The sequence below is a fragment of the Clupea harengus genome, chromosome 11 (genome assembly GCF_900700415.2).
Source record: "Clupea harengus chromosome 11, Ch_v2.0.2, whole genome shotgun sequence".
In the NCBI taxonomy this organism is placed as follows: domain Eukaryota; kingdom Metazoa; phylum Chordata; class Actinopteri; order Clupeiformes; family Clupeidae; genus Clupea; species Clupea harengus.
Window position 1 is genome coordinate 23,709,257 of NC_045162.1, and position 15,012 is coordinate 23,724,268.

General features: G+C 43.5%; 2 protein-coding genes across 4 annotated transcripts; one reads left to right on the forward strand and one right to left on the reverse strand.

Annotated features, from left to right (window-relative positions):
- Nucleotides 1-99: 99 nt before the first annotated feature.
- Nucleotides 100-2,592, reverse strand: LOC105895124 (60S ribosomal protein L30). Its single transcript, XM_012821699.3, has 5 exons — nucleotides 2,521-2,592; nucleotides 2,362-2,410; nucleotides 1,265-1,410; nucleotides 894-1,024; nucleotides 100-220 (listed from the first exon to the last, which is right to left on the reverse strand). The coding sequence occupies exons 2-5, from the start codon at nucleotides 2,380-2,382 to the stop codon at nucleotides 165-167; spliced, it is 354 nt and encodes a 117-aa protein (XP_012677153.1). The 5' UTR covers nucleotides 2,383-2,410; nucleotides 2,521-2,592; the 3' UTR covers nucleotides 100-164.
- Nucleotides 2,593-4,994: 2,402 nt separating this feature from the next.
- On the forward strand, nucleotides 4,995-15,008 carry LOC116222420 (skin secretory protein xP2-like). Of its 3 annotated transcripts, none has more exons than XM_031576398.2 (5): nucleotides 4,995-5,407; nucleotides 10,241-10,935; nucleotides 10,984-11,275; nucleotides 13,392-13,487; nucleotides 13,659-15,008. In XM_031576398.2, the coding sequence occupies exons 1-5, from the start codon at nucleotides 5,317-5,319 to the stop codon at nucleotides 13,676-13,678; spliced, it is 1,194 nt and encodes a 397-aa protein (XP_031432258.1). In that variant the 5' UTR covers nucleotides 4,995-5,316; the 3' UTR covers nucleotides 13,679-15,008. The 3 variants fall into 3 exon arrangements, with proteins under 3 accessions (XP_031432258.1, XP_031432259.1, XP_031432257.1); XM_031576399.2 differs by having other exon boundaries at nucleotides 10,241-10,905; nucleotides 10,990-11,275; XM_031576397.2 differs by having other exon boundaries at nucleotides 10,241-11,275.
- Nucleotides 15,009-15,012: the final 4 nt, after the last annotated feature.

Genomic DNA, 15,012 nt, shown 5'->3' on the forward strand with positions numbered 1-15,012 from the left:
ATACAAATAAGAGGCTCTTCCACTGTACAGATAGTGTACAGTGCATTCCTTTCAAAATTACCAGAGGAATATTGTAGAAATGTTGCTTCAGTTCCAAGAAAACACAAAAATAGCAATATTTTTTTTAGTATTTTTTATTACAACTTTGGGTGTGGGCTGTACAATTACTTCTCGCCCGGCTGCTGCTGGTCGGGCATGCTCCTGATGATGTCGGAATCACCTGCACAAAAGCACAGAAGTATGAGGAACAGAACACAGCCTGGTGTGGCACACATCTAACCTTTTACCCTTGGCAGTGGTTTAAGTTGGAAAATGATGGTCATGTCAGCAACAAAGCAGGGTGAGAACAGAAAGACATGAGAGGTCTGATCTGCTAAGTCTCGAGTCGCTGTTCATCTAGCGAAGTACTAGCCCTGTTCAGACCACGGAGAGATCCATCAGGCGAGAATGATTCGCAACTTCATACAAACTCCTCCAATTTATGCTCATTATCTGGGAACAAGTGCAGAACCAGCTTTTCATTAAAGGTGGAGTTCGCAGTTTTAGCAAAAGTTTGATCTCAGCTGAGCAGCCAATCTACACCGCTGCCGTCTGTGCGCCTAAAGCAATGTGTTGATTGGCTGGAATGGGTTATGACTCGATCTGAGCCATGTTTGATTCCCATTCACACAGAGCCAGGACTATGTTTCAGCGCACACACTGAACAGACAGCTAGACTGTGAGGAGCACATCAAATATATTGGCGTAGAAACCTGGACTCTATCTTTAAGGCATAGACTGATGTCCTTGTCACAGAAAGCATGTCATGCAAACGCCCAGTGGTATACCTCCATCCCCAACAGATATTATACTGAAAACTGGTTTGATCCTATATCTAGTGTTGCTGTACTCACCAGGATCAATGATAGCCAGTGTGCACACCCTGAAGTATTTACCACAGGCTGTACCCAGCTCAATGTTGTTCCCGCTGTAGTGATGGACTCCCGTCTTGGCCAGCATGGCATAATACTCAATTTCAGATTTTCTGCAGAAAAACAACCATTAGTAGAACCTAACACAATCAAAAACAACTGCAGAAGAAACAAAGGAATCAGTGATGGGAATCTGTGTGTGCCATATGATCAGGAGTATGAATTCTGAACCACAACCCTTTTCGTTAAACACACCTCAAGAGTTCCACCTCACTCCATAGTATTCTACAATAAATTTAATAACAATATAATTATATTTTAATAATATTAATTTAATAATAATATCAAGTTACCTCAGAGCTGGGGTGTTGTTGGCCAGAATGACCAGCTTGGCCTTGCCCTGTCGGATCATTTTAAGCGTCTGTCTGTAGCCCAAGACATATTTCCCGCTTTTCATCACCAACTGGAGCCGAGAGTTGATGGACTCCAGGGACTTTTTCTGTGCAACCATATGATAATGAGGTGAGTAACACACAAAACACTCACAAGGACACAACTGTCTCATATACTCAACTACAACTCTGACAAACTACCCCCTGTTGTGCCCTGCCAGCCAATTATTTACCCGACTTCAACAGGTAAATAATATGTGTGCTGGTTAAAGAACGCCATTTTCTGTGTAACTAAGTTCTATCTGTTCTGTAACTGTAGAGAATCCTTGGTTCCAGTACTCAAATTCGATCTGCTCAGTCGAAACTGTAGCGAAAACAGTTGGGTTGGGAGATTAACTCTGACCATTTCAAAAGATAAGGCTGTGTGTAATGATGCATGGAGACAAGGGATGACCTCAAGATTGTTAACTAGATATGTCACCAACGATGCAGAGGTGAGAACAGAAAAGACAGTAGAGGTCTGATCTGCTGATTCTCGTGTTGGTTTTCAATCTCGCGAATTTCTAGCCCTGTTCGGATCATGGAGTGGTCAGACAGGCGAGAATGATTCGCATCGAAAATGATTCGCATCGAAAATAATTAAGAATATTTTATACTTGTCATAACAGTGGAGTAATACGATTGGGTACATGCATCTCTCTCTCTTTGGTCACCATTGCTGTAAACACAGCGTGTGCCCTTATGCTAGTTCAGATTTACAGCATGTTTCCCATGTTTTCGGTTTACAGGAAGTAGCCTAATACGAACTAGCACAGAGTCACTCAGCTAGCCATTAATGAACCATCATTCGACAATGCAAAATCCTCTACGATTGACCCAACAATAACACATCACTTCGTTGAAATACAACATTAAGAGTTACACGTAGTTTTTGCAAAACATCAACTAAAATGTAACGTTATCTGGGCCATGGGTCGCGTCTATTTGCCACCACGTGAAATGTCCCTTGCTTGTGAGCTAACTTGGATAACTCGCTAGTTAGCCATTTCTTCACTTACCGTTTTCTTTGCGGCTACCATTTTTGCTGTTTATTCCCTTCTGACCCACCTAAGCGAAACAAATAAAAGGTTAATCTCTGCAATTCAAACAGTTAGTGTGACACCCGAAAGGTCTCAGATGATAACAATATTTCCACTTTAACACACAACGTTATTTACCGGTTGTGTTCGCCGATGTGGCCTGGGCTAGAAAGAGGGATTGTCCCAGGATGCAGCGCTTTAATGTCGTCATCAGCGCGAATTTCAATGCAATTCAATTCGATTCAAAAGTAGCTTTATTAACATGATCGTTTCAGTAGGCATAAACTGATGCCAAAGCAGAGTGTTATAATAAAACACCCATATTGATTTAAAGAGCACGGACCTTGTTGGGATTTGTTTCTGCTTTGTAGGCATAGCTTTAACGGTGTGAAGATACTACTCTGCCAATTCGTAATCTCATTTTAGTGCCAGGATAACATTCTAATCATTTGTTTGGTTGTACCAATGTTCCAAAAATGTTTTCTTACATTGTTTCATAATTTGGTTCACTCTGATTTTGGAAAGCGTCGGTCTGAGATTGATGAGATAGTGTTTCAACTTCAAAATCAACCATAAGAGGGGAATGGTTTCAGGGCTAACCTCTTGGGGTTTGAATGCTTTAAATAAACTTAATTTATTGAAACTTGTGTTGTAAGGATCTTTTTTGTATGTTTAGTACTAATGGGAATCTGCCTAATTCAGACCTGCATGAGAATATTTCTTAGGGATGCTTGTCCTATCTACTATAGTCTAGTTTACTTAGTGGACCCCATACCTCACATTCAATGCAACTGGTATAATGACACTGTGAGTGAGTGAGTGAGTGAGTGAGTGAGTGAATTTCCCTTTATAGAGAGAGTTTTGTGAGCTTTTCCTTTCAACTCATTCGCCATTAGGTTACATTTTTCAGAGGCACAGAGTTTCAGGCCAAGATAATTATAACATAATGAATTCTTGTTTTTGCCAAATTAACTGTCAGGGCCCAGTTCTGACAGAAGAGTTCTAAAAGATCTCGGAAGAACCAGGTCCTGCTGGTCCTAACCCTTGTTCAATGGGTGACACTAGTGGCAGAACATCTGCACAGAGCAGGAATTTGATTTGATAATATCATATATTTTACCCCCTACTCTGCTTTGTAGAATTTTGTAAAATAGCCCACCATGCAAAATAGCTTTCCTAAAATCAGCAAAACAAGCTCAACTTTTAGCTGTTAATTAGGGTGTAAATGTGGTCAGGGGTGTGATGTTTCAGTAAAAATGCAGTCTGACTCAAGACATTGCGTTTAATAAGGAAGGCCTGTAGGCAGTGTTTAGAATATAACACCTTCTCCAGGTTCACAGAAATGCCACGGTAGTGGTTGGGGTCGAATTTGTCTCCATTCTTAAAGATTGAGGATATAACCCCCTAGACTCAGGAATGCAGAACGTCTATCTGCACATGTAGATATTGCTAGACATTCATTTGCAAAGGCAAAACATAGTCGGGGAATATCTCTGGTAAGCCCAGGAAAATGAGAATGTAAATTATAACTAATGTGCTGAAGTTACCATCCTAACCGCACAATGTATATCTTGTGATAATATCATGAGTAGGCCTATACAATATAATTTTTGTAGAATCTTAACAGTGTACACCTTATTTGAGCAAAATGATAATCTGGCCTGATTTGGCAGCTCAATATCTTAAAAGATCTACTTTTGTAAGTAGGCCTAGGCTGTATTTTGCGCTCAAGATGAATAGCTGAGAAAATAGGCCTATCTAACCTTTGCACAGTGGAAAATAGTGCAAGCTTGTCTTGTGCACAAGGATAAAGGCACATGATACATTTCAGGTCTTGATACTGATGGGTCTACCATTTCAACAGCCTGTCTAATGCAGCTTTCAGGCGTTCAGGTTTCTTGCTCGTTCTTTAAAACGAATAGACTTAAATGTAAAATAGCATATATATTAAGGAGACCCATTGCTGGAAGACTGTTATAAATGGCCGAACTACACACTCCAGCCCCTTCACCAAGATACACTTGTAAAACTTATATAAGATACACTTATAACACTTAAAACAGTTTCCCGTAGTAGGCTATGTGGTATATGAGAGCCCTTGTCACGAATCACGCTTAAGACCTATGTCAAATACCAGCAGGAACTGTCATTCTACTCATGCTCTGTCGATAGATGGCGACATATACCCATTAGACGGCCAACGCCAAAACATCCATGGCTAAAATTTGCATCTGTCTTTTTAGACCTGCATGTATGGTGGCGTTATTAGGTGAATAATTCATCATAAAAGCACATCGACCCTCAAACCCAACTGACATACAAGCATGTATATGTGCATACATACAAGTAGGCCTACATATCTTGTGGTGAGAAAAACAGCTTGTTGATGCAAGGAGACACAGAGCTGGATACTTAATTGTAATTCATTTATTTTAAGCTAGACTACATATGTTTGTCTCAGAAAAATGTAATTCATAACCATTCCTGCACTTTCATTCATTACGCGTGATACTTGTTTGAGCGTGCATCACCATCACCACCAGGCGGATTCATTCCATCACTCCAAAGACAAATAGCGAGGCTTTTACAATTGACTTGTCCACGCATGCTCACAAGCAGTCTTTTTCCACACGCTGATCAACAGTTTGCCAGTTTTAAAGCGTCTTCTTCACTCCACTCTCACTGTGTGTGTGGTCAGAGCTCACAACGCGTCGTTGTCTAGGGCATGAATGAGGCTGGAGGGTCATGCATTAACACACAACCAACAGGGAGATATGCTGCGCTGCCTCTACTCCTAGAAATCGAGTAGCTCGGTGTATTGCACAAATCCGACGCTGGCATTGCAGTTTAATTTGTAAACGAACAAAGGTGTTCTTTAAGTTCCGTTTTATATTATAGCCACCAGTTGATTCGTCTCTTTGTGCATAGAACAAAATGGGGTGTTCCTCTTCCAGCTCTCAGACCGTAGACCAAGAAAAAAGACCAGGCACCAAACCCGAAGAAAGTAATGGAGACACAACTTTCGGTAAGTAACACTCTGTACATTTTGTCCACGTCGTATAGGCCTACATTTTCTAGCGCGTTTTTCTACATTTCTCAGCCCACGATCACTCATGAAATCTGTTATTTCAGTTCAGCAGCTTTACTGTGAATCTGGACTGTTTTGTTTTGTATTTCTGAAGTTTTAAATATAAAATGCTACTATACTGACGTTTAATTGGTAAGTGAAGAAAATGAGTGCATTACAAGGACGCGCTTTGTGCAAAGTTTGTAATATAACCACTACTATAGGCTACCTGTATGTATTGTTTTATGCACTCAGAATAATGCAACACATTTGGGATATCGATTATGTAACGTGATCTGATAACAAGGGGCTTAAGATAAATGTGTAGATTCATCATAGGAATTTTACGTACAATTTTAAAGTATGAGAACATAGTGTTCCTGTCCCAGATTTGATTGATTGTAACTTAAACCTGAGGCAGGACATGAAGGAAATATGACACAGACTTGAAATCTTTTGTTTATCTTCAGGGAATTGTAGGTGCAACAGGGAAGAGACTGGTTACTGATGCATGACAAATCAGAACATTTCATTAACTTATAACTTGCCCTCCACTGAGCAGTTATTGTTAGTGATTTTTAATCAATAGCCTGTTATTCAGGGCTTGTGTGTGACAGTGGTGTGGAGATATAAAAACGGACTTCAGTACATGTCTGGATGATTGTTGCTCTGATGAATCTGAAAACTAGTGTGCATGCCCAACAAGAACATCTGCACCCCCAGGGCAAGAATGCAGAACTGCTTCTCCCTTGTCCAATCAGTGAAATGGTTTAATAGGGCTAGGTCTTACACTTCAGTGAGTTCATCATTATGACTCGAAGCAGTTTGTTCTAAGCACACCTGTTCGACAAGACTAATGACTAATGACTATGACTGGTGCTGTTTCTATAGGAGAGGGGGGGAAACGATGCTCTAGCACACTGTCATGAAGTGGAGATACTGGAGTCATAAAGGCTGCATACTAGCTTAGCTCGTTTGATCAGTGATGAGCAAGGGAACCTACATTCACATGGTCAATTATGCTAAAAATAAACATATTGTGAATAATAAAGGCCAGTGGTGAATAGCATTGGAGACAATTACACATCACATACATGTTACATGCGCTGTCAACACATGCAGGTCTGGGGGGCAGGGTTCCTACGCTGCAAGACGAGAAAAAACAAACACCTACTGCTTGCATTCCACAGATAACATAGAAAAGACTCTGTATGCCCCCCCCACCCACCCTTTGTCATGTGTGTAAACTGGTGTTAGCCATTTGTTTAGCTTTGCATGAACTAGTTGTTACTCTTTCTTTCTATCTCTCTCACGCACACACACACACACACACACACACACACACACACACACACACACACACACACACACACACACACACACACACACACACACACACACACACACACAGACACACACACACACACCCACACATACACACTCACACACACACACATACACACACACACACACACACACACACACACACACACACACACATACACACACACACACACACACACACACACACATACACACTTACACATACACACTCACACATATAGGCCACATATTGTCCATTCATTGCCCTTGCATCGCATTGCTCCATCAGCACACTCTCCCCAGCTGAGGCAAAGTTATGTAATGCTCTAACGTACAGAGTGTGCCTGCTGTCTAGGCTTTTTGGCACGCCTTTGGGTTGGATAGCCCTGCTTTACTTGATGTTCTTGTTTCTTCAGAGAGTTGTGGTAGGACTTCAACTCTGTATGTCAGTTTTATCACTCAGGTTCATTAATCAAAACTATACTGGCAAATGTTCAAAGGCAAATGAGAATCTATTGACGTAGATATTTTCTTCGGGCAAAAATGAAATGGAGTAGCTTGGTATTGTTAAGCAACAGCTCAAAAATGTAGAAGCCTCCCTCGGTTCGGCGTGTCTTTCTCTGGAGACTGGATGAAAGCAGAACCAGACGCGATTGGTATCAGTCGTGGCTAGCCCCTGGCACCACTCAAACCATGGCTAGCCTTCTTCTTTGTCTGGGCATTGAGCACTGGTCACCTGGACATGTAGAGACGCTTGTGTGAGAGGCTTACGTCACTATCACAGCCTACACTGAGCCATGTTGTCCTGTTAAGGCACCATGGGGAGAGAGAGTGATATATTGTACTCAGTCACTGTCCTGCATCCAGCATTACAGTGCCCCTCCTCCCTCATCCTGGGCCTGTTTTGACTGGGTTCTCTGTCATCCTTGGCCATTTTTCATGTTGACACACAAATCATCCGGCCCCAGTGCTCTGCTGTGAGAGGGGCTCTGTCCCGTTCTGTCTTTTTTCTCATGCCAGCGTTGGGCAGTGACAGCCTCTCCGTCTGCCTGCGGGTCCCATATCATGCCATCAGAAAACACAATGCTTTACCTCCGGCGGTGGTGATGATGATACAAATTAGGGTATGGAATCGTATGATGGTGAATCTTAGATGGTAAATGTCATTAAAGACCCATATTTTGTAGAAAATATGCACAATAGCAGGGAAATATATGTTTTGTATGCGAGTGCCCGTGTGTATGTATATCAGCATATGTGTGGACATGCACACAGCCTCCAGCTTGAAAGTCTCTTTCAGCTCCCACCGAGCCACGTGACCCAAAGTGGTAATTTGAGCCAGGTGTGCTCCATGACCTGCTCCCTCCCCCCGCGCCACACACTTTAAGTTAAACTAAAGCAAGCATTTCCATGTGCACAGCCCCACACTCCCCTAGAGCATGAGATGCCACAGGAGCCTCATTCAGAGCGTTTGCCCTGGGAGAAGCACACGTCTCGCTGTGTTTTGAGAGATCAGTCCCGTGAAGCATCAACATCACACGCTGTTCATTTTGGGGGCTCTGCGAAGGACACTGGCTGTTTGCTTTGTGTTGCCCCACTTTTGGTGGTTTGTGCTGGGCCATCACATTCCTTTCCAGTCATTGCTCCCTCTCTCTCATGCCTTGGAATGGTCCCACATTCAGAATCAGGAAGTTGGGGGCATCAGCAGAGGAAAGGCGTTTAATTTGAACATTTGAGATTCACCAAGCGTGCATGATGCCCAAATCGCTCATATTGTTTCAAGCACGGCAGGTTTACCCAGAAATCAACAGTCAGCCCTGAGCCAGTTTTGATGGGATTAACTGTGCCACTGGGGAGCAGTGACTCTCTGGCCTTGTTGGTTATAATACACTTTTCAGGTATATATATATATCCCCTTATCTAGTGGACACTTCAGGTTCACTCCTTGAGGAGTTTGAAGGTTTTTTCGTTCAGAAAATGGACATGTTGATGCCGCATAGGGTGTTGTAGAAGAGTGCAGACTGTCGTGTGTTTTGGGAGTGTGTTTGTCAGATCCCCTCCCAGGGTTTGCAAAAACATGCACTTCTCAGTAAATCACATTTCCAGCCACAGAAAAAGGATATTTGTTTTGTATTCACATTCTATGCATGGCTTGAGGCATTTCATGGCTTTGTACGGGCCTTGACTGAGGTGGACTGTAGGAGTCTTTTGTTTGCGTCGTTTGTTAGATTTACACTTTGCTCTGCTTTGGCTAGGACATGGCTAGTTAAGGGAAGATTGTTTGGAGGATATTAATTATATTTTAATATTCACATACTCTATACCGTTTCTTTCATTGTCTCATTTAGTTTAATGAACCAGTGGTCCAATTTTGTGCATAATTTCCTCTCAGTTTGGCCTGGTTAAGTTAAGTGGCCTGTGGTAAAGTATTAATAACATCTTTATGCCACAGTCTCTTTCTACCTCAGGTTATAAAAACACAATTTAGTTTCATGAACTGGGTATCGGGCATAGTCCCAATCCTAAAGTAGAGGAAACAATGGCATTTTGATAGAGCCGAAGACACAATGACATTTGACTTGTATTGTCTATATTTTACCTATACTTAATCAATCTGCACCTAAAACTGTTGAACACTGTTTGAGCCATTCTTTCCCATGGATATGTTAATGTAATGTGGAATAAAACAGCATGGGGTTCTTCATTTCTTCTGGATTAACTAGATTCTGTAGTAGATAAACTAGATTATCTAGTTAATAGAGGGTTAACTAGAGAGTTCTCAAGCCTGTGCCTACAGGCACTGATACACTTTCACTGATGTTTGTGTTGAACACAATCTGTGATTCCAGTAAAATGAGCATGAGAGTTACTAAATGCTTGGGTAATAATTCAATCCAGAGCATGTCTATGCTTTTGAAAAGATAAATATTAACCTCACCAGTGGTCTAACAGGCGTTGCCATGAGGATTTGTGTTGGTCAGTCCTAAGGATGTGTTTGCCTTGGCTGCCATTGTCTCAGCAATTACTTTTTAAAAGGTGATTTAGTGTTTCCTGTTGTCATGACGAGCTCACATTTATGACCTGAGCATGTGATCTTATGTTTCGAGTCATTTCAAAGAAACACTTGGGGGGTCACCTGCGTGACAACAGCCTTACAAACACCTTGATGGCTCTCTGACACCTTATTACTCTCACTGATACTAAGTTCCCAGTGCTGCCGATCTATTCAGTCCCACCAGACATGTGTGTATGCACTCCTCCAAGGGTTGCCAAATACTAAATTATTCAAAAGAATCTGGTTAGTTCAATCAATGTGGGTGTTGTTGTCTCCAAATTGAATGAAGTTATATTTGATATAAGTTTTGATTGATTGAACTTGTTTCCTGCAAGCTTGTATGACTGATTTCACTTAATCTCATCTTTTGTAAACCACTTATCATTTAATTTTTCCTTTTTCCCCTATTCTAGCTACCCGTAATGGAATCATTGCAGAGGACACAGAGACCATTGCGGATCAGATGCAGCTGCCAGTTCAAAGCGCACTACCGGATGAGCTGCAGCCTGGGGCCATGGAGGAGCCGGTGTCCCAGGCCTATGAAGCCACAGAGCTTATGGTGGTGGAGGAGGCAGCCCCTGCTGCTCCCGCAGAACCAGAGCCCGTGACTGAGCCTGAGCCTCCTGTCGAACCCGCCGCCATTGAAAGCCCTGATACTGGGGCTGTGGCTGCTGAGACTGTAGAGGCTGAGGTGGCTGTGGAGGCTGTGGAGGCAGCTGCTCCTGCTGAGGCTCAGGCTGCCGTTGAGATAACTGAGGTAGCGGAGGCAGCGGCTCCAGTAGAAGCTGCAGCCCCTGTAGAGGATGTAGCACCTGTAGAAACGGTGCCAGCTGAGGAAGCTGCCATAGCAGTGGCAGAAATCGTAGCCCCTGTTGCGGAGGCTGCCCCTGTTGCTGAGGCTGCCCCTGTCGCTGAAGCTGCCCCTGTCGCTGAGGCTGCCCCTGTCGCTGAGGCTGCCCCTGTCGTTGAGGCTGCCCCTGTCGTTGAGGCTGCCCCTGTCGTTGAGGCTGCCCCTGTCGTTGAGGCTGCCCCTGTCGTTGAGGCTGCCCCTGTCGTTGAGGCTGCCCCTGTCGCTGAGGCTGCCCCTGTTGTTGAGGCTGCCCCTGTCGTTGAGGCTGCCCCTGTCGCTGAGGCTGCCCCTGCTGAAGCTGCCCCTGCTGAAGCTGCTGCTCCTACTGAAACAGTGGCCGCTCCCGCTGCTCCAGAAGAACCCGCGGCCCCTGTCGAAGTAGCAGCACCTGCAGAACCTGTGGCTGCACCCACTCCAGTTGCTGCGGAGGAGACCAAAGAACCAGCCCCAGAACCGGTTGCTGCATCTGAGGAGGCCCCTGCGGCAGCCCCTGTAGCTGAAGCCAGTGTCCCAGAGCCAGTCAAAGTAGAGGAGACCCCAGTGGCCGCCCCCGTGGAGTCCGTCACACCTGCAGCCGCCCCAGCTGCAGCCCCTGAGGGTATGCCATAGATGTTACACTTTTGTCCGTATGTAGACAATGGACATCCCTGACTAATGCTGCCTCAACAGAATAGCTAGGCCACTTGCAGGTATTCACTGTGGGACACTGTTTTTGGTGCCGTCATTCACAGAGATGGCTGTGTTGGCATCGGGCCAAAATAGCTAAGATGTTGTTCTAATGCTATATTAATTGTCTGTATAGATGTGATAAGACTGTGTGCTTGGGCAAGCCTGTTGTAATTTGTAGTAAAACCTGATTAAGGCTACAGGTGTCCACTCTTACAACGGCCTCTAGGGTCCACAAAATAGAACTGGGCACTTTGTGGGATTGAGTTGAGGTGTTCTGCTAAACACATTCATTCCTGTCTCAAACAACTAGCAATGGTAGAGGTATGCTTTGAAACATCCTGTTTCCTCTGACTAGATCTTGTGACAGTACACATGTACACATTCTCGGTATGATCATGATCAGTCATTTCAGCATCATAACAGACAAGTGAGAGCTCAGCAGGACTAGGAATTTAGCACAGAACATACATTGACCTCTCAATGTATATGGGTCAGTCTTTCCCGGTTTCATAAATTACTTTGCAACGGCTGAAACCGTCCACACAAAGTGCCCTTTTGATTTGTGTAGTCTCGGTGATGAACAGAATAGATGTTGTTGTAACATTGAACAGCACATTTAACACTGTTGGGAGACAAAGCAGCCTCACAGAGCACTAGAATACTACAGTGGAGTGTGTCACTCTCTTCCGTAGACCCTGTTGTCTTTCACAACAGGCTCTCTCAGACATGTGCACACACACACACACACACATACACACACATATGTAGACACACATACACACACTCCATGTCTTTCTCTCTTTGTGCCCAGCCAAGGACCACAGTAAACTTATGCACTATTGCCTCAGATTACATAAGATGTGTGTGTTATCCACTGCTCAGCAGCTTCTATGCAAATTAACCTTGTCCCCCTCTGCGTGGTTGGGACGGGGTGGGAAATAATCAAGCCTATTGTGACCCAACAAGCTGCAATACTTATAGCTGTGCCAAGAAAACGTATAAGCACACACATGTGGAGCACACATTTTCCTGAGATCAGAACCCCATAGAGTTGTCCACCGAGACAGTAAAATAGAACTATGGATAAATATACATTTATTCAAACCGTTGTTCATGATAATGTCTATCCCATAATATTACCTCTACTAACACCCCCTATAATGACCCATTGAGGAGGGAGACCCCCCTAAACGCCCTCAAGCATGCGCGGCCTGCTTTACAATCAGGACTTTCCAGTTCCAGTGAGTTGGAAGTGTGATCATGTTCCTGTATCACTTGGCAAGGTACCTCCCATGAGGTGAAGGCAAAGAGAACAGTTTTCTATTTTCATACAGGCCCAAGGGGAAAATACCCAATTACACTGAAACATCCACCCACTCTGGGCTCCAACTTGGAACTCCACTGGAAAGTGATGAAGCAGGGTTATTAAAAACAGTTCCTGTAGACTGTATTCCTTGTGTATGTACATGATGTAACACTGTTATTGTTCACCATTGACTTCTAATTTTCATAAAACAGAATTAAATTAAATACTCCATAGTACTGACAAATACTGATAAAAGTCAGAGTGCCTTAAAGTAGCAGCATATTGATTTAAACTGGTGGTCAACAGCCCTTCACAAACATTGAAAGAACATACTGTACTTTTGGGCAGAGAGGCCTCTCCAGCCGGCACGTGCAGAAGGGGGCGTTGCATAACGCCACAACTCACTCTCCCTAACGCATAGACTGTGTAGGAGCTGTGTCCCTCCCAGGCAGCCAAGGGCTGGGGGTGTTTGCATATGTCTTAAGAAGAGATCCAGGGACTGAGTTCACCAAACCAGCTCAACTGAAACAAGTTGTTCCCGTACATCAGGAACTGCTTATTGTTCTATTTGAGGACTATCTGTGTGCAGCTACTTGTCTCACTGATCAGCTGCCCCTGTGTTATATTCAGCATGCCACCCCCCACCTTCTGCCTCCTGTCAGGCTAATGGAATGTCTCACATGTAACCCCTCATGGGAATGCCAGCGACTGACTTCCTGTCTGTTGGTTCTGTTTCTAGGGGGCGTGGTGGAGCCTGTGGTCTCGCAAGAGACAGGAAGTGAGGTGGCCAAAGTGGACGAGCCAGCAGAAATCCCCAAGACTGAAGAGACCCCTGGTGAGAGAAGCCTCTAGCATAACTCACTGCAATGACCCCCTAACTCCTTTAGCCTGAGAGGGGGCTGTGTCACTTTTACAGAGCATAATTTAAACACAACTGATACTGTTCAAACATTTCGTGTGCCCTTTTCAGGTGATTCACATCAATCTTATTTTTATTGTCTTTCAGCTGCCAGTGCAGAGAAGTAGAGGAGACTACAGTAAACATGGTTGACGTGTCGCCCAAAGAATAAATGAATACGTTTACACACACACACACACACACACACACACACACACACACACACACCCCTAATGATATGCAGACCATTTGTCAGAAATGGCTTAATTACTAATCTGACACCATGGTGCCTTTTATTACCTGTAAATCTGAAGCAGTGGAGGTTCTACCATTTGTAAATATGTACTTGTGTTAGCAATGTTTTTGAAAGCTGATGAAAGTGCCTCGAGCCACCTGAGCTTTTTCAAAGGGAAATCGCCATTTCAAAATGGCATAAAGAGGCAAAATGGAAGCCTTGCCATGGAAAAAGTCACTTCACTCCAGGTTTTTGTGGGAAATAGAAAGTGAAGGTGGATTTCCCCACACATACATAGACCCACACACATCATCAGCTGGTTCTAGTGAGTTTCTGCGCAGTGGTTTGTGAGTGTGTAACATAGGCCCAGTACTACTTCACTCATTGTCATTGTATGTGAGGAAAACAAACCAAAAATGTAACAACTGTGAAAAAAAGAATGCGTTCTGGCGCTATGCATGAGAGGCCGGGTCCAAGGAGGTAACTTTGCCTTTGTGAACGCAGCATGTTATTCTAAATCCTGCTAATGTGGAATGTCAATAAAGTTCAACTTTTTTTTCTTTTGGGGTTGGGAGGGTACTCTTACTCTTAATCATTCTGGAAGATTAATTCATTTGTTGTTGCATGTTAATACTTTTTCTATTCTCCTCTTTTTGGCTACGTATGTTGAATATGTCTTTCTGTTTATCTATGCAGAGAAACATTTTGGATATTGAAGGTAGATTGCATTTTGTATGGCTGACCCATTAGAGCACATTTGGGATTTGTTTGTTTTCAGAAAATTGCCATCACAAAACATTATAGCAGGGATTGTTGGAAATCAGCCATGGTCTTCCAACCATAGACATACGACAACTTTCTGGATCTAAGGATTCAGTCTCTTTTGATGTGCTCTCGGCTGCACTCCAACAACATAAACTACCCAGTGCTCTGTTCAGATACTGTATCAGTTTAAATCATGGACCAATGATGGAAAAGTCTCAAGAAGTTCTTCACATTCTTGTTTTTTGCATCAGACCTGCACACCTTTCATAGGCTTCTGCGTACCTTTTCTTACTGTGAATTTAGACCATATTCATGTATGCCTGTAAAAGCAGAAACAAGGACTTTCCCCCACTGTTGTGTTTTACATGCAGAGATCAAGTGTCATCTGTAATATACTCATCTCTGGGCTTTCACACTAGCTTCTTAGTGTACAGAATAAAGTTGCTGTTACTAATAAACAAG

Excerpts from the sequence above, each read along its gene's own strand:
- LOC105895124 (XM_012821699.3), bottom strand. The coding sequence starts at position 2,382 with ATGGTAGCCGCAAAGAAAACG. Across the intron at positions 1,411-2,361 it reads TGGTAGCCGCAAAGAAAACG|AAAAAGTCCCTGGAGTCCAT; the intron begins GTAAGTGAAGAA and ends ATGGTTGCACAG. Across the intron at positions 1,025-1,264 it reads AACAACACCCCAGCTCTGAG|AAAATCTGAAATTGAGTATT; the intron begins GTAACTTGATAT and ends GTTTTTCTGCAG.
- LOC116222420 (XM_031576397.2), top strand. The coding sequence starts at position 5,317 with ATGGGGTGTTCCTCTTCCAGCTCTCAGACCGTAGACCAAGAAAAAAGA. Across the intron at positions 5,408-10,240 it reads TAATGGAGACACAACTTTCG|CTACCCGTAATGGAATCATT; the intron begins GTAAGTAACACT and ends CCCCTATTCTAG. Across the intron at positions 13,488-13,658 it reads CAAGACTGAAGAGACCCCTG|CTGCCAGTGCAGAGAAGTAG; the intron begins GTGAGAGAAGCC and ends ATTGTCTTTCAG.